The sequence below is a fragment of the Bufo gargarizans genome, chromosome 8, assembly GCF_014858855.1.
Source record: "Bufo gargarizans isolate SCDJY-AF-19 chromosome 8, ASM1485885v1, whole genome shotgun sequence".
NCBI classification, from domain to species: Eukaryota; Metazoa; Chordata; class Amphibia; order Anura; family Bufonidae; genus Bufo; species Bufo gargarizans.
In genome coordinates, this window is record NC_058087.1 from 95,920,375 (window position 1) to 95,943,815 (window position 23,441).

Here is a 23,441-nt window from a genome sequence, read left to right on the forward strand (position 1 = left end):
TCCTCAAGGTGTGTGAGAATACAGAAAAACATCTATAAAGTGCTCACAAGGTGGTATAAGACCCCTGACATCATTTGTAGTTATGATACGACCAAGACAGACACATGCTGGCACTGTGGAGAGGAGAGAGGTACTTTCTATCATATCTGGTTGAATTGTCCACTAGTTAAAAAATGGTGGTCTGAAATTTTTGAGAGAAGCAATGGGATATGCAGATCTTCTGTGTTATGTCTCTAACTAGCTCTCTTACACTTGCCTCCTCCCAACGGTGCCACTTTATTTAAAAAGCTATTATTAGCAGCTCGCCTTTTGTTACCTCGACACTGGTTATCATCAGATCTTCCCGCAATTGACCATTGGATCAACAGGATTGATTCTTTATATAGAATTGAGGAAATAGCATCCTGGGAAAGCCACACACATACAAAGTTTAAAGCTATGTGGAAGGATTAGGAAGACTTTAGAAAGCCTAAAGTATGATTTCAATCACGACTCCATAGATATGTTAATTAACATTTCATTCTAAAATCAAATGTACCACCATTTTGTAATCAGACATTCCAATAAAGCTTTGAAAAAAATAAATAAATAAGTTTGGGTCCCCATTGACTTCAATGGGGTTCAGGTTTAAGTTCCGTATCCCAAACTCAAACTTTTTTGTGAAGTTAGGCCGAACCCGTCGAACCCGAACATCCAGGTGTCCGCTCAACTCTACTTATTAGCTGTTGCGTGGTGAAGTGTGAGAATTGCAGCCCTTTTTGTCATGTAAAAGTGGCAAAACTAAAATATATTTGCCGCTCAGCGGTGCACTTATCTGTTTTAAAGCCCTTTTTTGCATGTATTAGTGGAAAAAGGAAAAATATATTTGCCGCTCAGAGGTGCAGAAAAACAAATATATACACCTTTCATTGTTGCACTTATCTGTTGAAAAGCCTTTTGTGTAAAAAATAAAAAAAAATAAAAATGAAAAAAAAGCTTTGTCTTCTCATTGTCTGTAGCTACTAGAGGCCTGTTCCTGCCAGGCAGATTCCCCCAGAAGTATCTGGCTCGATCAGCAGCCGATACCGCACAGGTGGAGAGAAATTGTTTTTTGGCATGCTTTCTCCATTGCAACCACGTTCTCAAATAACCAGAATACTGGCTGATTCTCTGCTCTCTTAGGCAACACTTATTTTGTTTAAATTACATTTATTAAAAATGTCATATTAAATGTAACCAAAACTTGATTAAAATTATAAGAAACTAAACTTAAATTTGCCAATATATTATCCCAATCTTCGATGGGAATTCCCGGACAATCAATTTGCCAAGTCTTTTGTGCCGGAGAACGTGTATTATTAAATTGTGCCAAGCCGAGGTGGCCTCCTCATGCTGCTGACACCTCCACACTTTGTCATCGTGCCACCTCCACACTTTGTTGTCGTGCCACTCTGTGGCCTGCTCATGCTGCTGACACCTTCACAATCTCTCATCGTCGTGCTACCCTGGCCTCCTCATGCTGCTGACACCTCCACACTTTCTCATTGTGCCACTCTGTGGCTTCCTCACACTGCTGCCACCTCCACAATCTCTCGCCATTGTGTTACTCTCACCACGCCATACAGCCACTCTGTGGACCTCTCATGCTGTTCCCACCATCCCTACTTCATGGCTGGCCCACATATACTATCATATATGTGTAGCAGCTGTAAGGCCTGTATGGTCCCATCAGAATTGGCTTGTGATTTGGTAGCCAAAAGCAGGAGTGGGTACAAAACACAGAAGACTTGCAAATATTCTGTTCACGTGTCAGCTCTGTTTTGGATCCAATCATGTCCAAATACTGACCGAGTGAAGGAAGATGCTCCACAGACAGGATCTGTTTTTTGTGTGTTATTGGTCTAACGGATTAGAGGAAGGGCAAAATAATCAGTGACGTCAACACAAACTTACTGCTGACACCCTCTCCACTCTGTCGGGGGCTCTACTTGTAAAATAGTTTAATAGAACAGGTTCTGTAGACATCTATGTGGAATCAGCTGACTACAATGCAAAAAGAGTGCGCTTCTTCTTGGCGCTAACATCATTCTGTAAGGCTGAGTTCATACTTGAGTTATTTGGTCAGTTTTGGCCCTGTGACTGCTCAAATAACTGAAGAGTGCAGTGATTAGAAGAGCAAAGCCTGTCATCTGCATGCCATACGAACACACAGTATTATTTCACTACCAAAGCAGACTCCCTATACATGTTACTGCAAGGCATAGTGTTCTGCATCACTATAAAGGCTATCTGCAGCCAGGAAATAGCATTTTTTTTAACATAATTCACTGCAAATAAATTTGGATCAAATCAATTTTTTCCCAAAAAATTTTGAAAACTGGCAAATCGAATTTTTGAAAAATTTGCCCATCTCTAAGAACAACCAATAAGAGATCTTCAATGCTTTTATGAACAATTATCTGTTTAGCAATTGTCTTTTCACAGTCAGGCTTTGCTCAGGCTTCTGTGGTTAGCAGAATTTTTAGAACTCCTGGGGCTATACCCTTTTACCCTAGTACAGGGATATGGTCTCTAATGCTAGGAGTTCTCTGGTTTTGCTGACAGCGTAGATGCTCATTGGTATTGCAAACAGATAATAGAGGAATCAAACAAGTCAGGGGTTGATACCAGATAATCAAATAAGAATGTCAGAGCCAGAGGTAATCCAAACAAAAAGTCAGGGTCAGAGATGGGTCTAATAACCAGGAAGCACTGCAAGTGTCAGAACAGCAGTGAAATGGGAATTTAGAAAATCCATATCAGAACAGCAGAAGTTAATCCAGAACAGCAAAGGACTAGCAAAACAATTAGGGTCATATAAAGGTCTGCGACTAAAAAGCTGTTGGATTATTTTCATCTAATTTCCATGTATTTTGGTGTGCTGAAAATAAAATATTGAAAAAACTCCTAGACATCACGATTTGCCACAAAATGCAAAATGGTCTTTAAATTTATCATTTTTTGTTAAAAAATTATTTTATTTTTTTATTTAACGGATTTTTAACCAAATTTAAAGTCAAAATTGCTATTAATTAATTTGCATAAGTGCATTTAAGATATAAAATGCCCATAAAAATGTAAAGGGGTTGTCCGAGTTATGTAAAAATAATAATAATATAGCACTGTAAATCTGATGGTCAGCTATATATATATATATATATATATATATATATATATATATATATGCTAAGCAAGTTTTAGGGGGAAAACAATTCTATTTCCTAATTTCCCTAGTTCTCTTCTTGGCCCTTTGTTGTTATTTGCAGGTAAACGATCTCTGCCCCTCCCCCCTGCAAAGGGGGTGAATACAAGTGCTGCTCTGAGTGACATGTCTGACTACTGGTATACTCAGCAGCATGCTGTATGTGTAAGTCTCAGCCCTGAGTCTGTGCTTCTAATGGTAGAAGGGATTCATATTTTCTGAAGAATCCAGTGGGAGGGAGACACAGCAGAAAATTATAGACTTTGTTAAAAAAGTATACTTTGCATACTGTGGACAGAAAATTGGAGATCAAGATAAAGTTTATGCGCCTCATAAAGTGTGCAATCTGTCTGTTGAGGACCTCCGAAACTGGTTCAAGGGTAGGATTTTTTTTTTTTTCAGTTATGGGATTCGTATGGTATGGCGAGAGCAAACGAACCATAGTGACGACTTACTTTTGTTCAGTCGATGTGAAAGGGTTTAATTCCAAATGGAAGAATTCCATTTCATACCCCAATCTTCACTCAGAAATTTGTCCCATCCCCTATGGCACAGATATACCAGTACCCAAGCCCCCTGCTACCTTGGAAGAGATACCTAGCTCAAATAAGGGCAAAGTCATACCTGAACTAGATGATGAATCAGGTTCTGACTTTGAAGAGGATACAAGACCAAAATTGTTTTCTCAGGAGGAGATGAATGATTTGGTAAGAGACTTGAATCTTCCCAAAGATGTCGCTGAGTTACTCGGATCAAGGCTGAAAAGCAGGAATTCATTGTTGCCAGGAGTGTCATCTTCATGGTTCAGACATCGTCAAATAGAGTTTGTTCCTTACTTCGCCCAGAAAGACAAGTTGGTTTATTCCATTAATGTCAAATGTCTGATGGGTCAATTTAAAATCCAATATGATTCAGAGCAATGACATATTTTTATAGATTATTCAAAAATAAGTCTCAAAGCCGTTTTACTCAACAATGGTGGTTTTTACACTTCCATACCTGTAGGTCATTCAGTACACTTTCAGGAAACCTACGAGAACTTGGAATTGGTTCTTTGTAAACTTAAATATGAAGACCATGGTTGGCAAGTGTGTGGGGACCTGAAGGTCTTGTGCATGCTGCTCGGGCAACAAGCTGGGTATACCAAATACCCTTTTTCTCTGTGTCTATGGGACAGTTGAGACCGGCAAAATCACTAGACCAAGAAGAGTTGGCAGCCGAGGGTGCTAACAGTCAGTGAAAAAAATGTCCTCCGAGAAACTTTGGTACCTTACCATAAAGTTCTTCTACCACCTCTCCACATAAAATTGGGATTGATGAAGCAATTCATAAAATCACTTCCAAAAGATGGAGAATGCTTCACTTCCAAAAGATGGAGAAGTTCCCAGGCCTGTCGGACGCAAAATTGAAGGAAGGAGTGTTTGTCGGACCAGACATTAGAAGGCTTATAGTTGATCAAGAGTTTGTCAATACCATGACGGATCCTCAAAAAGAAGGGTGGATTGCATTTAAAGAAGTCGTACAGAAATCTTTAGGCAATAACAAAGATCGTCGGACGAATGGTGAAAACATTTCAAGCTTTAGGTTGCCTGATGAGTTTGAAAGTGCATTTCCTCCAGTCCCTCCAGGAGCAGGAGAGGTAAGTTATATTTTATTTTATATGCGCTGATGGCTGACATGGGGGGCTGATCTGAGGCATTGGGGGTCTGATCTGAGGTCTGATTAATATTGGGGGTCTGATTGCTGGTCTGACCTGAGGTGTAATGTAAAATATTTTTTTCTCATTATCCTCCTCTAAAACCTAGGTGCGTCTTATGGGCCAGTGCATCTTATAGGGCGAAAAATAAGGTATTTCATGTGTTTTCACCAATATGTAATATGCTACTCTTTGAATTGCCAAACACACATCACAAACTTGTAGTCTTCTATATTTCACAAAGCAAAACAAAGAACTCTCACACATATTTCGGACTAGTATTTCACATGTTTTCACTCAGAGATGTAAAACATTACCTTCTGTATTGTAAATCATACACTGTACACTTGATATTTTGCACACACACACACACACACACAAAAAAGATCTGTTTGAAGATGGCCTGAAATAGATTAGGTATACTGCTTTAAAAAAAATAATAATAATAATAATCAACTGTCTGGAGAGGCTCTATCCCAGATTTCTGACTATTGTTTCAGGTCTTTTCACTGAGATTTAAAATGCCGTCTATTCTCTGGATTGTAAAACCCTTGCTTTACAGTTATATTTAGTTTATTCACCCCACATCAACACTTGGGAAAAAAAAAAGCCGTATTTTGGTTAAAAAAATAAATAAAATGATTGCCGGTATCTGCTCTTGAGTTTCTGCAGTAGCTGCAACTATGCTAGGAGGCACACCCAGCCTCAGCTCCTCACTTCTCACTCACTGGCTTAAAGCTATCCCTGTCTTTCGCTTTATTGAACAATTCTTCTTTCTAGCCACTCACTTCCCTGACACTAAAATAGAAACTTGATTGTGACTGTACACCAGGGGCATTGTTAGGGTCTGAAAACATCCGGGGCACAAGCCCACCGTTTTAAAATTGCACATTAAAGCGTGCTTAAAGGGGTGTTCTGGTTTACGCAAATGAAGTGCAGACTGCAGTCATTATACACTCACCTAAAGAATTATTAGGAACACCTGTTCTATTTCTCATTAATGTGATTATCTAGTCAACCAATCACATGGCAGTTGCTTTAATGCATGTAGGGTTGTGGTCCTGGTCAAGACAATCGCCTGAACTCCAAACTGAATGTCAGAATGGGAAAGAAAGGTGGGCTACAACAGCAGAAGACCCCACCGGGTACCACTCATCTCCACTACAAATAGGAAAAAGAGGCTACAATTTGCACAAGCTCACCAAAATTGGACTGTTGAAGACTGTAAAAATGTTGCCTGGTCTGATGAGTCTCGATTTCTGTTGAGACATTCAAATGGTAGAGTCCGAATTTGGCGTAAACAGAATGAGAACATGTATCCATCATGCCTTGTTACCACTGTGTAGGCTGGTGGTGGTGGTGTAATGGTGTGGGGGATGTTTTCTGGGCACACTTTAGGCCCCTTGGTGCCAATTGGCCATCGTTTAAATGCCACGGGCTACCTGAGCATTGTTTCTGACCATGTCCATCCCTTCATGACCACCATGTACCCATCCTCTGATGGCTACTTCCAGCAGGATAATGCACCATGTCACAAAGCTCGAATCATTTCAAATTGGTTTCTTGAACATGACAATGAGTTCACTGTACTAAAATAGCCCCACAGTCACCAGATCTCAATCCAATAGAGCATCTTTGGGATGTGGTGGAACGGGAGCTTCGTGCCCTGGATGGGCATCCCTCAAATCTCCATCAACTGCAAGATGCTATCCTATCAATATGGGCCAACATTTCTAAAGAATGCTATCAGCACCTTGTTGAATCAATGCCACGTAGAATTAAGGCAGTTCTGAAGGCAAAAAGGGATCCAACACCGTATTAATATGGTGTTCCTAATAATTCTTCAGGTGAGTGTATAATACAACATTCGGTAACTTTCCAATATCTACGTTTCATTTCCTCACCACTGCAGAAATCTTTGCTTGGGCCCTTTAATATTGATGGGAGTGGACCCTGGGCGACCCCACAGATCATCCCCCCACCCCCTTGTACTTGTTCCGTTGATCTGCTACTAGCGGGCTGCGCGGGCATGAATTCAGTCACTAGGGTGCGCAATCCCGTCCTGAATCACGCGCCACGGGACAGGATTACACACCGAAGTAACTAAACTCATGACTGCGCAGCCCGCAAGTAGCAGATCAGCTGGACCAGTACAAGAGGGGTGGGGGTGATGATCTGTGGTGGGTTGCCCAGGTCCAATCAATATTAAAGGGCCCTGGAATAGCCCCAAAAAAATGTGCTACCATGCCAGCATAACATTCGGGGCACTGGACAAAACATCCGGGGCTTAAGCCCCGAATGTTTTGACCTAATGACGCCCCTGCTGTACACTGTCCCTAAGATTGTTTTCGGTCAGGTCAGACACTGCATAGACACATCCATCCTCATTCACAGCTCTGATATGTACATCAATGAGGTTTAGCATACTATGGGCCAGATTTATCATTAGCTCAAGTCAGAATAATGGAGTAAAAAAGTCAAAAATTTTTGCACAATCGCTTAAACTGCGCAATAATTTGCAACTTTTATTGGCTCTGCACTATGCTTGCCGGTTTTCTGAAAGTGGGTGCAATTTCTTATGTAAATGAATCTCTAGACAGATTTACTATTGCGACTATTTAAAAAGTCGCAAAAATGCGCAATTTCACTCCAGTGAGGACCATGCTTATCTTATGCGATTTTAATAAAACATGCAACTTTTTCGTAAAGACATGAAACTTTTGTAAAGCTGCTTACTGACGGATAAACTGCTACCGTCAAGTCACATTTATTACAGTCTTAAAGGGCCGATCATAAATCTGACTTGGCTAAAACTGGCTTTAGCCATATGTGAAAGTGGAGTGAGCTGTCAGAGTAATGATAAATCTGGCCCTATGTGTTTACATTTCTTGTCTGTATAAGCCTGCTCATACATGATGTGGGCGAGCAGCGGGATCCTCATGAAGATCACAGGTAATTGTTAGGTTACACCTGCACTTGCTGGTCTGCACCTGTACCATGTAGTATGTATAGGTGTGCCTAGCAATTACAGGTGCATCCTGGCAATTAGCAGTGATCTGCATGCAGATCCTGCTGTCTGACCGGACCTTAAACACATGGTTAAATCTTTAGCCACAGTTGCTAAACTATTCACACAGACAGTAGCTTAGATTCTATCCCATTTTACATGCCTTAAATGTTTCATGTTTAACTAACTTTTTAGTTATCATTCTAATCCCCAATATCCATTTTATTTTTTGTCCTTCCCATCCAACTTCCCTTGAAGATTTTCTAATCTTTATATTGGTAAGCCTTACTGTGCAAAGTATTAGTTTATTCTTCATAAATAATAGCAAAGTTTTATAGTTACCAGGAATTAAAGGAAACCTGTCATCAAATCTACCTGAGAAGAGTCAAGGTTATTCATAAGCCCCTGCTGTCACCACCCATATGCTGATGATTGACGAGTCTTCTCCCTAGAAGAGAACTGTCCATCATCAGCAGAAGGGTGGGGACAGCAGAAACTTATGAATAAGGCTTAGTTCACGCTTTAGTTATTTGGTCAGTTATTATGAGCCAAGACCAGGTGAGGGTCAAAAATACTGAATAGGTGCACATATTTAAATTACGCCTGATCTCTGAGTAGGCATCACTACTGGTTTTGGCTCACAATAGCAGATGGAAATAACTGACCAAATAACTAAAGTGTGAACTCAACTTAAGGCTTCATGCACATGACCGTATGTATTTTGCAGTCCGTGAAAAAAAATGTATCAGCAAAAAATATGGATGACGTCCGTGTGCATTCCGTATTTTGCGGAACAGAACAGCTGTACCCTAATAGAATAGTACTATCCTTATCCGTAATGCAGACAAAAATAGGACTTTTTTTGCGGAACGGAAATTCGGAAACGGAATACACACAAAGTAACTTCCGTCTTTTTTGCAGACCCATTGAAATGAATAGTTCCATTTAATGTCCTAAAAACAAAAACGGAACAGACGCGGAAATAAAATACGTTTGTGTGCATGATGCCTAACTCTGACTCTTTTCAGGTAGATTTGACTCTTTTCAAGGCCTTTGCTGCAATAATTATGATGCTGATGTTCTTCAGCCCCTTACTTTTAGTTCATAAATGACACACAGCTGAAATCAGCTAATTTGTCACTACTTTATGAGGGAAAAGTGACTGGGATGCTAGTTCTGAGCTGGATCACCCTAGTAAGTATGACTGGCATTTCTCCTAGCAACCATGAGGATGACTGCTGTAGGAGGGATGGGAAGAGAAGTGCAGCAAAGGTCAGGCAGATGCCGGTGGTAGGGGACTCCATTATTAGGCAGACAGACAATGTCATCTGTCGCTGAGACCGTGAGTGCCAAACAGTGTCTTGACTTCCGGGTGCTCCTTTGGGATATTGCAGATTGGATAGACAGATTGCTGGATGGGGCTAATTTTAAAAAGGCCAGTTTCCTCGAGTTTAAGGCAGCATTTCATAGCATTGACTGGGAGCATCTCCTGTAACATACTGTAATAATACAGAGGGTAAATGGGAGATCTTTAAATCTACATTGGGCAATTTCACTGCAAAAATTATTCTTGTAGGTACCAAGTACAGTATAAAAGGTTAAAAGTAAACCCCACATGGCTTGTAGCTACTGTAAAAAGGGCAATAAAAACACAAATCTGAGGTGTCAGCTGTAGCCTTTACAAAGGGCCTAAAAAAAATCTGTAAAAAATGATGGATTAAGAGAGCAACACAAATCTCCAAAAAATATTTAAATAGAGTATATAAATGAGTACCCTATTATTCAATTTATTAATGATAGCAAGGATGGGATAAATAGCACTTTTTTTTTATTTTTGCAGATGACACTAACATGTGTAGTACTGTGCAGTCTATGGAAGATGTCCAAAAAACTACAAGCTGACTTGGACACTCTTGAGTGATTGGGCATCAACTTGGCAAATGAGTTTTAATGTGGATAAATGTAAAGTTATGCATCTGGGTAGTAATAATGTACAGTAGGTGCATCATATATCCTACGGCAAGTTACACTGGGAGAGTCATTTGTAGATACAAACCGGATTCCAAAAAAGTTGGGACACTAAACAAATTGTGAATAAAAACCGAATGCAATGATGTGGAGATGGCAAATGTCAATATTTTATTTGTAATAGAACGTAGATGACAGATCAAACGTTTAATCCGAGTAAATGTATCATTTTAAAGGAAAAATACGTTGATTAAAATTTTCATGGTGTCAACAAATCCCCAAAAAGTTGGGACAAGTAGCAATAAGAGGCTGGAAAAAGTAAATTTGAGCATAACGAAGAGCTGGAAGACCAAATAACACTAATTATGTCAATTGGCAACATGATTGGGTATAAAAAGAGCTTCTCAGAGTGGCAGTGTCTCTCAGAAGCCAAGATGGGTAGAGGATCACCAATTCCCACAATGTTGCGCAGAAAGATAGTGGAGCAATATCAGAAAGGTGTTACCGAGCGAAAAATTGCAAAGACTTTGCATCTATCATCATCAACTGTGCATAACATCATCCGAAGATTCAGAGAATCTGGAACAATCTCTGTGCGTAAGAGTCAAGGCCGTAAAACCATACTGGATGCCCGTGATTTCTGGGCCCTTAAATGACACTGCACCACAAACAGGAATGCTACTGTAAAGGAAATCACAGAATGGGCTCAGGAATACTTCCAGAAACCATTGTCAGTGAACACAAGCCACCGTGCCATCCGCTGTTGCCAGCTGAAACTCTACAGTGCAAAGAAGAAGCCATTTCTAAGCAAGATCCACAAGCTCAGGCGTTTTCACTGGGCCAGGGATCATTTAAAATGGAGTGTGGCAAAATGGAAGACTGTTCTGTGGTCAGACGAGTCACGATTCAAAGTTCTTTTTGTTATCAACGCTCAGTTCAGAAGCCTGCATCTCTGATGGTATGGGGTTGCATGAGTGCGTGTGGCATGGGCAGCTTGCATGTCTGGAAAGGCACCATCAATGCAGAAAAATATATTCGGGTTCTAGAACAACATATGCTCCCATCCAGACGTCATCTCTTTCAGGGAAGACCCTGCATTTTTCAACAAGATAATGTCAGACCACATTCTGCATCAATCACAACATCATGGCTGCGTAGGAGAAGGATCCGGGTACTGAAATGGCCAGTCTGCAGTCCAGATCTTTCACCTATTGAGAACATTTGGCGCATCATAAAGAGGAAGGTGCAACAAAGAAGGCCCAAGACGATTGAACAGTTAGAGGCCTGTATTAGACACGAATGGGAGAGCATTCCTACTTCTAAACTTGAGAAACTGGTCTCCTCAGTCCCCAGACGTGTGTTGAGTGTTGTAAGAAGAAGGGGAGATGCCACACAGTGGTGAAAATGGCCTTGTCCCAACTTTTTCGGGATTTGTTGACACCATGAAATTCTGATTCAACATATTTTTCCCTTAAAATGGTACATTTTCTCAGTTTAAACTTTTGTTCCATGATTTATGTTCTATTCTGAATAAAATATTAGAAGTTGGCACCTCCACATCATTGCATTCAGTTTTTATTCACGATTTGTATAGTGTCCCAACTTTTTTGGAATCTGGTTTGTAAGTATTTGGGTGTACTTGAAGATCATAGGCTAAATAAAAGCATACAATGTCAGTCACCTGCTTCTAAGTCTAGCAGGATATTGTCATGTATTGAACGAGACATGAACTCGCAGGTCAGGGATGTAATATTACCACTTTACAAAGATTTGGTGTGGCCTCATCTGGAACATGCAGTTCAGTTCTGGGGGCACCAGTCCACAGATAAGATGCTTTGGAGCTTGAAAAGGTACAAAGGAGGGCAACTAAACTGGCATGGAGGGTCTTAGTTAGGAGGAAAGATTAAAATAATTATATGTATTTAGTCTTGAGAAGAGCTGCCTAAAAGGGGAAATCAATAACTTATACAAACATATAAATGGGTTGTATAAAAAAAATTGCGAAAAACTGTTCTATACAAAATCACCTCAAAAGACAAGGGGACACTGCCTCCGACTGGAGATGAAAATGTTCAGTCTCCAGAAGCGTCAAGCTTTCTTTACTGTAAGAATTGCTAATATGTGGAATAGTCCACCTCAGGACGTGGTCACAGGAAGAACAGTTTTTAAAAATGGCTTAGATGAATTCTTAAAAGTAAGTGACATAAATGATTATGAAAATGTGTAGAAATCTAGGTCTCGCTACCTCTCACATAACCACCCACCCCTTAGTTGAACTTGATGGACTTTTTTCATAGGTATTAACCATATGTAACTATATATAATATCACAAATTCAAAGTTAATACATTTGTACTCAGACTTCATGCTTTATTTCTAGTAATACATATATATATATATATATATATATATATATATAAAAATAGTAACTTACCCCAGCCTATAAGCGTAAAGCCCCATAAGTATTTAGTGTCTGAAAAGAATGCTACAAAAATCAAGCTGTGCAGGTAGAGTCCTTCAACCAGAATCCAATAGTAATTAGTTGCCAAAAAATAAATGAACATTACAACGGCAATTTTACATCCAACCTATAAAGAGAAGAAAGAAAAGAAAAAGAAATCCTACGATTAATATAGTTTTCCACACCAAAATGTAAAAAAAAAAGAAGTTAAAACAAAATGGGGGAGATTTGCATTTACTAAACCTTGTGTAACCCTTGTGCTAGGATTGTCACTAGAGATGAGCGTATCAAAGTTGACGAAGTGGAATTCGATCTGAATTTCAGGAAAAATTCTATTCGCACTGAATCCGAATTTCCTCCTGCTTCCTGGTAAGGAATCACATTGTTTCCTAAAATTGCTTCTGCACATGTTTGGACCTGGAGCAAGGAACTCTGGGAACGAGGGATCACCCACAATGCCATGCATGCAGCCAATCAGCAGCCATGCAGCCCTGTGATGTCACAGCCCTATGAATAGCCTCAGCCATCTTGGATTCAGCCATTTTCAAGTGTACTTAGTGCAGGGAGAGACATAAGCAGATGCTAGGAAAGACTTGAAAACTTTTATTTTGCTGTATAGAAGTTCAGGGAAAGGATAGGGAGGAATCATTCCACAATATTGAAGCAGAACATGGTTCATTAGGGGAGTTAACAGCCTGGGTAAGAGAAACAATCCTATTACACCTTGCTGCACTGACTTCCGGGTCCAAATTGCCATTATACAGCTCTGTAATTCCAGCAAACCATTCTTATTATTGGGGTGCAAGTGCTATTTGATACAGCCATTAACAGGGTGTATTACAAGAAAATATTTCTACGTCTTATTTGCCCTTATGCTGTGAAGTTATATGTACTAAAACCCTTTTTGGCATGTATTAGTGGCAAAAATATATATATTTGCCGTTCAGCAGTGCAGTTATAGGTTCTAAAGCCCTTTCTGGCATTGATTAGTGGCAAAAAAATATATATATATTATTTGCCGTTCAGCTGTGTAGTTATACGTTCTAAAGCTTTTTGTGGCATGTATTAGTGGCAACAATATATATATATTATTTACCATTCAGCGGCGCAGTTATATGTTCTAAAGCCTTTTTTGGAGTGTATAAGTAGAAAAAAGTAAGGGCTTATTTGCCGTTCAGCAGTGCAGTTATGTTCTAAAGTCCTTTTTGGCGTGTATTAGTGGCAGAAATAAATGTATTTGCCGTTGTGTGGTGAAGTTAGAAAATTGCATCCCTTTTTGGCGTGTATTAGTGGCAAGAAAATATATATTTGCCGTTCAGCGGTCCAGTTATATGTTCCAAAGCACTTTTTAGTGTGTATTAGGGAGGGGGGAGATCTTATTAGCTGTTGTCTGGTGGAGTGAGAAAATTACAGACTTTTTTGGGGTGTTTCAATTTTCATTTTATTTATTTATTCTATCTAACAGTATGTCAGAGAGAGAAGTGCCAGACCCTGTACAGGGGAGTGGCAGAGGACTAAATGTTTCTGGGGCAGGCAAAGGTCACAGCAGAGTAAGGAGGAGTCATAGCGAGAGACCTGAACTCCCGGTGTCATCTAGCGGTCATGTCTTGACCAGTAACCCAGTGGTTCTTGAATGGTTGACTCGGTCATCGACTTCATCCCAAGTGACATCAGACACCCCCAGCCAAGAGTCGGTGGGTTTTTCACACACAAACCTTAGTTGGCATGGCCCGGAAGCAGGCCCTGTGCCCTCACGTGTCTCAACCTGCCTCTGTCCTTTTCTGTTCCCTCAGCCAAAGAAGTATTATATGCTGTGGGCTTAGCTCCACTATACAGAAAGTACAAGCTAATAGAGGACAGTCAGCAGCTACTGGCCAACCAAGATGTGGAGGAGACATCTTCCGATTCCTCCGGTAGGCGGGCAAGTAGTGATGAGGAGATGGAAGCTGGTGTTGCGAGCGGTCAGGCTCCTGACACAAAGACCATTGAGGAGGACCTCAGTGACCTGCAGATAGTACTCGATGATGATGATGTAGCTGATAGCACTTGGGAGCCTGGTGAATTAGGGGCTTCATCATCAGCGGGAGAAGAGAGTGGCATCTTGCCTGTGAGGCAGAGGTGGAGCCATCCAGTGGCCGAGAGTCAGCAGGGTGGCAACAGTGGGAGGTCGGGAGTTAAACATGCCCGGAGTAAACCACCAGCTTCACACGAGCCTACCTGCTCTGAGTCAAAATATGCAGCTTTCCCATAAAGTGGTCTGGGAGAACCATGGCTCAAATGTCATGGTCCAGCCTGCCGCAGCAACCGCTGCATCACCCAGTGGCACGCACCCAATTTCAGGAAGTCAAGGCTCCACCACCTCAGCTGAGAGAGCTGTCTGTCCATCCCATCATCTGCTGGTCCTGATGCTCCTGCTTCTCCTCCTACTCCTCGTCAGTTATTCCGTCAGCAATCGATCACCAAAGCGATTGCCAAGAGACAAAAAATTGTTTGCACTCATCCAACGGTGCAGAAGCTGAATGTGCTTCTGGCCAAGTTGCTGGTGCTGCAGTCCCTCCCTTTCCAAGTGGTGGACTCTGCACCTTTCAGAGAACTGATGGCTTGTGCCGAGCCGAGGTGGAGACTCCCAAGCCGTAATTTATTTGCCAAAAAGACAGGACCAGACCTGCACAAGTATGTAGAACAGAAGGTGGGCCAGTCCATTCCTTGAGCCTGTCGTTGTCCACCAAAGTGCACAGCAGCGGCGACGTGTGGAGCTATAACTATGTTCAGGGACAATACATGTCCTGTATGGCCCACTGGGTGAATGTGAAGCTGAGCCTTGCGCCCTGCATGGCACACATGTTCAATCTGGTTGTCCAGTGGTTCCTAAAGTCTTCCACCCATCTGCAAGACATCCTAAAAATGGCCAGGAAACTTTACATGCACTTAAGCCACTCATATACCGCAAAGCACATCCTCCTTGAGCAGCAGCGGCATCCGCCAACATAGGCTGATATGCCACGTTTCCACACATTGGAATTCTACGAACAGATAAAGGTCATAAACAATTTCTTGATGATCCAAGCCGACAGGAGTACACCCCTGTGTAAATTCGATGTCAGCCAGAGGCAGCTCATACGTGACACCTGCTGTTTGCTCAGGCCCTTTGAGGAGGCCACATTATTTGTCAGTCGCGAGGACTACAGGATGAACAACAGTAGTAGAGAATTGCGGCACACAACTTCTTAGATTTGCAATTATTCAAGTTTTAATAGTATCACTTTACATCATCAACATGATCCAGTTACAATCCCCATGTCATAATGGTAGTCACAATCGGTGAGTACAATGACCGTACGTTTCGGCCAGAATTGCCTTCTTCAGCGGTCAAAATCTATAATTAAAGTAAAAGAAATAATGAGTGACTTGATTCCAAATGGGAAATAAAATAAAAAAATTGTGTAGAAAAAATGGTTACAAAATTATACATGATTAGAGGAGGCAGAAGATACACTTGTCAAATTGCATGCATGAATATAGCTCCCAATATATTATGCTAAATATCTGTGAGAAAAAAAGCAAAAGAACTGCAAGGGGTGAATAAATGTAAAAAAAGGGGGGGGGGGTTCGGCGGAAGAGAGGGCAGGTGATCAAATAATGTAAGTATACAAGGGTCAGTTTGTAGAGGCCCGATTATCAAAAGGACACCCTGAAGGGTTAAATATACCGGTCCTGGAGCACTACAGGGGGAAGTTATAGAGGCAGGCTGCAGATAAAGTATTGTACAGACATAAGTATGTTGCCAATATGGAAGGCTAGAGATTTGGGAGGCAGGAGTCTTAGGCTACTTTCACACTAGCGCTTGATCGGATCCGTTCTGAATGGATCCGATCATATTAATGCAGACGGAGGCTCCGTTCAGTACGGATCTGTCTGCATTAATAACTTAGAAAAATTTCTAAGTGCGCAAGATGCCTGAGCGGATCCGTTCAGACTTTCAATGTAAAGTCAATGGGGGACGGATCCGCTTGAAGATTGAGCCATATGGTTACCTCTTCAAGCGGATCTGTTCCCATTGACTTACATTGTAAGTCTGAACGGATCCGCTCGCCTCCGCACGGCCAGGCGGACAGCTGTCCGCTGCAAGCAGCGTTCAGCTGTCCGCCTGTCCGTGCGGAGGCGAGCGGAGCGGAGGCTGAACGCCGCCAGACTGATGCAGTCTGAGCGGATCCGCTCCATTCAGACTGCATCAGGGCTGGACGGAGGCGTTCGGGTCCGCTCGTGAGCTCCTTCAAACAGAGCTCACGAGCGGACCGACGAACGCTAGTGTGAAACTAGCCTCACCTGGGAGCGATTATGGTGGAGTACGCTGGATCAGAGGCTACTGTCTGTGTGTGCGGCTATTTAACCACCTCCACCCCCCTAGCTTAAATACCATTAATGACCAGACCACTTTTTACAATTCTGCACTGCACTACACTACTTTCACTGTTTATTGCTCGGTCATGCAACTTACCACCCAAATGAATTTTACCTCCTTTTCTTCTCACTAATAGAGATTTCATTTGGTGGTATTTCATTGCTGCTGACATTTTTTCTTTTTTTGTTATTAATCAAAATTTACAGAATTTTTTGCCAAAAAATGACATTTTTCACTTTCAGTTGTATATATATATATATTTTTTTTTTAAACGACATCTATATATAAATTTTTCGCTAAATTTATAAAAAAAAAATGTTTGGGTAAAAAAAAATGGTTTGGGTACAAGTTATAGCGTTTACAAACTATGGTACAAAAATGTGAATTTCCGCTTTTTGAAGCAGCTCTGACTTTCTGAGTACCTGTCATGTTTCCTGAGGTTCTACAATGCCCAGACAGTAGAAAAACCCCACAAATAACCCCATTTCGGAAAGTAGACACCCTAAGGTATTTGCTGATGGGCATAGTGAGTTCATAGAACTTTTATTTTTTTTTGTCACAAGTTAGCGGAAAATGAGGATTTTTTTTTTCTTACAAAGTCTCATATTCCACTAACTTGTGACAAAAAATGTAAACTTACATGAACTCACTATGCCCATCACAAAATACCTTGGGGTGTCTACTTTTCAAAATGGGGTCACTTGTGGGGTAGTTATACTGGCCTGGCATTTTAGGGGCCCTAATGTGTGAGAAGTAGTTTGAAATCACAATGTGTAAAAAATGCCCTGTGAAATCCAAAAGGTGCTCTTTGGAATGTGGGCCCCATTGCCCACCTAGGCTGCAAAAAAGTGTCACACATGTGATATCGCCATACTCAGGAGAAGTTGGGCAATGTGTTTTGGGGTGTCATTTTACATATACCCATGCTGGGTAAGATAAATATCTCGGTCAAATGCCAACTTTGTATAAAAAAATGGGAAAAGTAAAGTTCTGTTGCATTTGTAAACTTTTTTGCTTACTGGTGTTTTTTTTTACCTTTATAGGACAAACCTCTCCTTCCCCATGGGACAATGTGCAAAGCACAAATAGCCCAAAGATGCGGCGAAGTACATTATGCATTTTGTCCCAGGTGAAAGGAGAGGTTTGCAGCAGCTCTGTGTGATCGGGCCCTAATAGCCCTGTGTGCCTGTCCTGTGAGATGCAATCCCTATGCTAAGTGTACCTGTGTGTGGTACTTCCGGAAACACTCCCATAAGCTTAGGGCAGGGTGGTCAGGGCAGTCAGGACAGAAATAGCGGGTGTCATGCCTTATTCCACTCCTGCTACAGACACAACATCTTTCTCGGGGTGACAGTTGGGTTGAGGTACCAGCAACGACATTGGGGAAATGTCACTCGTGTAGAGAGCTCACTACACTGGTGGATGGGGCCACATAACCTCCTGGATACAGGAGGTTCTCGATGATCTCTTCCTGAAATTTGAGGAAGGATCCTGTTCTCCCAGCCTTACTGTAGAGAACAAAACTATTATATACAGCCAATTGAATTAAATATACAGACACCTTCATATACCAGCGTCTGGTGCGTCGGGAAACTAAATAAGGAGCCAACATCTGGTCATTGAAGTCCACCCCTCCCATGAGCGAATTATAGTCGTGGACACAGAGGGGCTTTTCAGTGACACTGGTTGCTCGTTCAATTTGTATTGTTGTGGCTGCGTGAATGGAGGAGAGCATGTAAACGTCACGCTTGGCTTTCCATTTCACCACGAGCAGTTCTTCATTACACAAGGCAGCCCTCTCCCCCCTTGCAAGACAGGTGGTAACGAGCCGTTGGGGGAAGCCCCGTCGACTAGGTCGCGCGGTGCCACAGCAGCCAATCTGTTTGTCAGTATGGGATCTGCGTCTCCACGGAAGGGTGGCAGATCGCTGTCTACACATTGCAGCACTATGGGTCCCAGTACTGGCTTACCTTGTAGGAGACGCAGGTGCCCGCCAGCATACCACCGCATCCGTCCTCTTTGCCAGGTGTCATCTGATGAGCTATAGCACGCGCGCGTGCACCTCTCCCTTTCTTATAGGAGTAGGCAGCTGGTTCCTGATTGCCATCCCCACCCGGAGGCTGGACTATTTTGTATTTAAGGCAGCTTCACTCATCATGTAGTGCCCAAGCAGGGTTGTTGTACCTCTTGACCCCCGCTGAAGCATTCCACTGTGTCTGTTTATTGGATTTCCTGGATTCTGACCTCTGCTTCATTTGACTACGCATCTGCCTGCTGTCTGTTTATTGGATCACCTGGATTATAGACCTCTGCACTGCCTGACAACGAGACCGCTTATATCTGCACTGCCTGACTACGCATCTGTCCATCTCCTCCTGTAAGTCTGCCTGGATCCAGACCCTGCGCTGCCTATGAGACTGCTTATATCTGCATGCTATATTGCTCTGAACTTTGTGTTGCCTGTATCTGTCAAGTGACATTTGAATACTGTCTGCCAGTAAAGACTATCTGTTCCTTTATTCTGCCTTTGTTGGACTCTGTTCACACTACTGCAGGTAGCTGCATTCAAGGTAACAGGTGCAGACACCAGGGTCCTGTCTCTGAGAGTCAGCAGTCAGAAATATTGGACTAATACACATCCTCTGGTCGTAACACTGTTCTAGGAACAAATGCCTGAAGAGGGGCATACTTGTGTAGAAATTGTCCACTTAAAGATGGTACCCCTTGCCAAATAAGGGTGACACCAAGTCCCAGACTGTCTTCCCACTGCTCCCCAGGTAGTCAGGGCAACCGACCGGCTCCAGGGTCTGATCTTTACCCTCATAGATCTGAAATTTGTGGGTATAGCCTGTGGCCCTTTCACAGAGCTTATACAATTTGACCCCATACAGGGCGCGCTTGCTTGGGATGTATTGTTTGAAGCCAAGGCATCCGGTAAAATGTATAGGGGACTCGTTTACGCAGATGTTTTGCTCATCTGCTAATTTGTTGTTGAAGTGGTCTATGAGGGGCCGAATTTTGTGGAGCCGGTCAAAAGCTGGGTGGCCTCTGGGATGGGAGGTGGTGTTGTCGCTAAAGTACAGGAAACTCAGGATGGCCTCAAATCGTGCCCTGGACATGGCAGCAGAGAATATGGGCATGTGATGAATTGGGTTTGTGTACCAATATGACTGCAATTCATGCTTTTTGGTTAGACCCATGTTGAGGATGGCCCTTAAAACCCTACAGGAACACAAAGATCTTATCATTAAACCAGCCGACAAGGGCGGCACATTAGTGGTAATGAACAGGGCAGATTATCTTAGGGAAATCAGGAGACAGTTAGCCGATAATTCTACCTATAGAGATTCTACATGAAGACCCCACTATATGTATTCAGGGACTTATCTCAAATATTATTTTAACATATTCCAGTAGAGGGATCATCAACACTAAAACTGCCATCTTTCTCACTAAACAGAACCCGATTATTCCGGACTTTCATACATTGCCCAAGATTCATAAAAATGTACATACCCCCCCAGGACGCCTCATAGTAGCCTCCTGTGACTCCATTTTTTCACCATTGGCGGTCTACATGGAGAAAATCCTCACACCACTCACCAAAAATTCCAGCTCTTTCATATTAGACACATCTGACTTTCTGTCCAAAATACGGCAACTACAAATCCCATCGCATTGCACATTAGTGACACTTGATGTGTCACTATAGCCTTTATAGCCTTTATACTTCTATAGAGCACGACAAGGGTATCCAGGCCACAGCCAGATTGTTGCAAACACAATCAGGACTACAAACAGAACAAGAGTTTTGCCTTGAACTTTTGAGGATTATTCTAACAAAAAATGTCTTCATGTTTGGTGACACCTTTTATGGCCAGAAAAGGGGCACCGCAATGGGGTCAAATGTGGCCCCTCCCTATGCTAACGCATTTATGGCATCATTCGAAGAAACTTTTGTATATACACATCCTCTGTTCCAAGAATTCTCCATTGTTTGGTTGCATTTTATAGATGATATTTTTAGCATATGGAGGGGCCCTTTAGTTTCTATTGATGAGTTTGTACAGGACCTTAACCAGATTTATCCGGAACTGGGTTTCACCATGCACACAAGTCATGAGGCTATCAGCTTCCTGGATACATTGGTCAAGTTGGATTCAGAGGGCCACATCACATTTGATCTATTCCATAAACCTACAGATTGCAACAGCCTTCTCCATTATAATAGCTGTCACCCTAGAGCCACCCAAAATTCCCTGCCTAAATCACAATTTATGCGAGTCGATCGCATAGTTTCCAATCACGACACGAAGGTTGAAAGATTGGATGAGATGACACACAAGTTCTATATGAGGGGTTATCCACAACATATACTTGATACAGCTAGGCAGAGCCTAGGAGAGATTAGTAAACCACGAACAAGCAATTCAAAACGAGTAGCGTGTGTCACAACGTACCATCCCCTTGTACCTAAAATACGTCAGGCTTTACGGAAACACTGGTCCCTGTTGAATAAAGCATACCCACATATTGAGGAATTTCACCAACCACCCATCACCTGTTATAAGAGATGACAAAACATTAAGGACCAACTAGTGAGAGCGGATATAGGTAGCTTAACTAAAATACTCAGTCATTCTTGAGGAGCCAACAACGCGAAACTTTCCCTTGTCTACACTGTGCACAATGTTCGAGCGTAATAAAGGGTGAATACATCACTCATCCACGTACTGGACAGCATTTTCCCATCAAGGGATTTTTTATGTGCGACTCAAGTTTCGTAGTCTACCTGCTTAAATGTCCATGCGGGTTAGCATATGTCGGTGGAACAACGTAACATGCTCGCGACAGAATCAGCAAACATAAGTCCACCATCCGACTTGAACATACTATGCTACCCGTTCCGTATCATTTTAAGGATCGAAAACATTGTGTCTCACAACTACAGTTCCAAATACTTGAACAAGTGGATCGCCCGGTGATCTAACCCTATTTCTTAAACCGCGAGAGCCACATTGGATCCACAAGCTCGGAACTATCACCCAATGGTTTAAATCGGGAATGTGATTTCTTTATTAATATATAGAACTTTCTACATGATATGTGTTTAATCTTTTTTTTCTCATTTCCATTTTTTCCAGACACGCTGATATAATTTCCGATATCCAGTAAGGGTGAGATATATTTGGTTCCCCTTCCCTCCCCTTTCTCCCTCTTCAGTCTACTTCGCTGGTCCACATGTTTATCTCCGCAGTACATGAGGATTAACATGAATATTATATAATTGTGTAATTTTGTAGATGTTGCCCTTTTTTCTCCCCTTTCCGTCTTTCATCTTCTCATGTACTCATTTTCGTAATATATAAGGTCCGTTAATATAAATATAGTCTAATCTTATAAACATAGGGACAGTCATATGGATTAACAATTTCACATATGTCTCATATATATATATGTGATTATACATAATGTATTTATTGCTCGTTTTTCTTTGATGCTGCATGATGATGATATGTATGAAGATGCATCTTGCTAGGCAATATTATATGAATGATTTGTTATTTATATATATATCCTGATGAACAACAATTAGCCTCCATTCTGTATAGTATATAATATAATTCACTCTACATACGATCATCTCCTTCCTTTCCGCCCCCCATACGTGACAAACACACATGACAGGAAGCTGGTAACATCTGACACGCAGGTGGAAGGCACAACGATACTTCCGGTCACATGATTTCCACATCACTTGCCCGGCATTGCCCGCACACCGGCATACTTTAAATAGCCGCACATACAGGCAGTAGCCTGTGATCCAGCGTACTCCACCACAATCGCTCCCAGGTAAGACTCCTGCCTCCCAAATCTCTAGCCTTCCATATTGGCAACATACTTATGTCTGCAGCCTGCCTCTATAACTTCCCCCTGTAGTGCTCCAGGACCGGTATATTTAACCCTTCATGATGTCCTTTTGATCATCGGGCCTCTACAAACTTACCCTTGTATCCTTACATTATTTGATCACCTGCCCACCCAACTCCCCCCCTTTTTAACATTTATTCACCCCTTGCAGTTCTTTTGCCTTTTTTCATAATATATTGGGAGCTATATGCATGCATTCAATTTGACAAGTGTATCTTCTGCCTTCTCTAATCATGTATAATTTTGTAACCATTTTTTCTACAGTTATGACATGGGGATTGTAACTGGATCATGTTGATGATGTAAAGTGATACTATTCAAATTTGAATAATTGCAAATCTAAGAAGTTGTGTGCCGTAATTCTCCACTATTGTGTTACGACTACAAAGTCCTTGCGGGCACCAGCCAATACGGAGTGCGGTACTTCATCTAGTGAATACAGGATGAACAACGTCATTCCACTGCTTCATGTCCTGGAACAGATGCTGGTAAATCTGGCTGGTCAGGGGACTGGAGATGTGGCATCTAGATCTCATGGCCACATGAGCTCTGTGGGGGCTGAACTGGAGGAGGAGGACATTGAGACATAAGAAATGTGTAGGGAAATGGGTGTTTTTTATATAAAGGTGACAGGAGAGGAGGAGCAGGAGCAGCCAGAGGAGCTACAGGGCGATGAGGAAGACGAGACAAAAGGACCTAGACACGCAGTGGCAGTATGCAGTGGAGATGGAGGCAGAGAGTCCCCCCGCGTCACTTG

The 23,441-nt window shown here is 42.0% G+C and overlaps 1 protein-coding gene across 1 annotated transcript in view; it reads right to left on the reverse strand.

Annotated features, from left to right (window-relative positions):
* Positions 1-23,441, reverse strand: part of PTH2R (parathyroid hormone 2 receptor) — a 1,033,981-nt gene that overhangs the window by 696,429 nt on the left and 314,111 nt on the right. Inside the window, exon 6 of the mRNA XM_044303853.1 lies at positions 12,325-12,478. Coding sequence (XP_044159788.1) covers positions 12,325-12,478 — 154 coding nt within the window. The remainder of the gene's footprint in view (positions 1-12,324; positions 12,479-23,441) is intronic.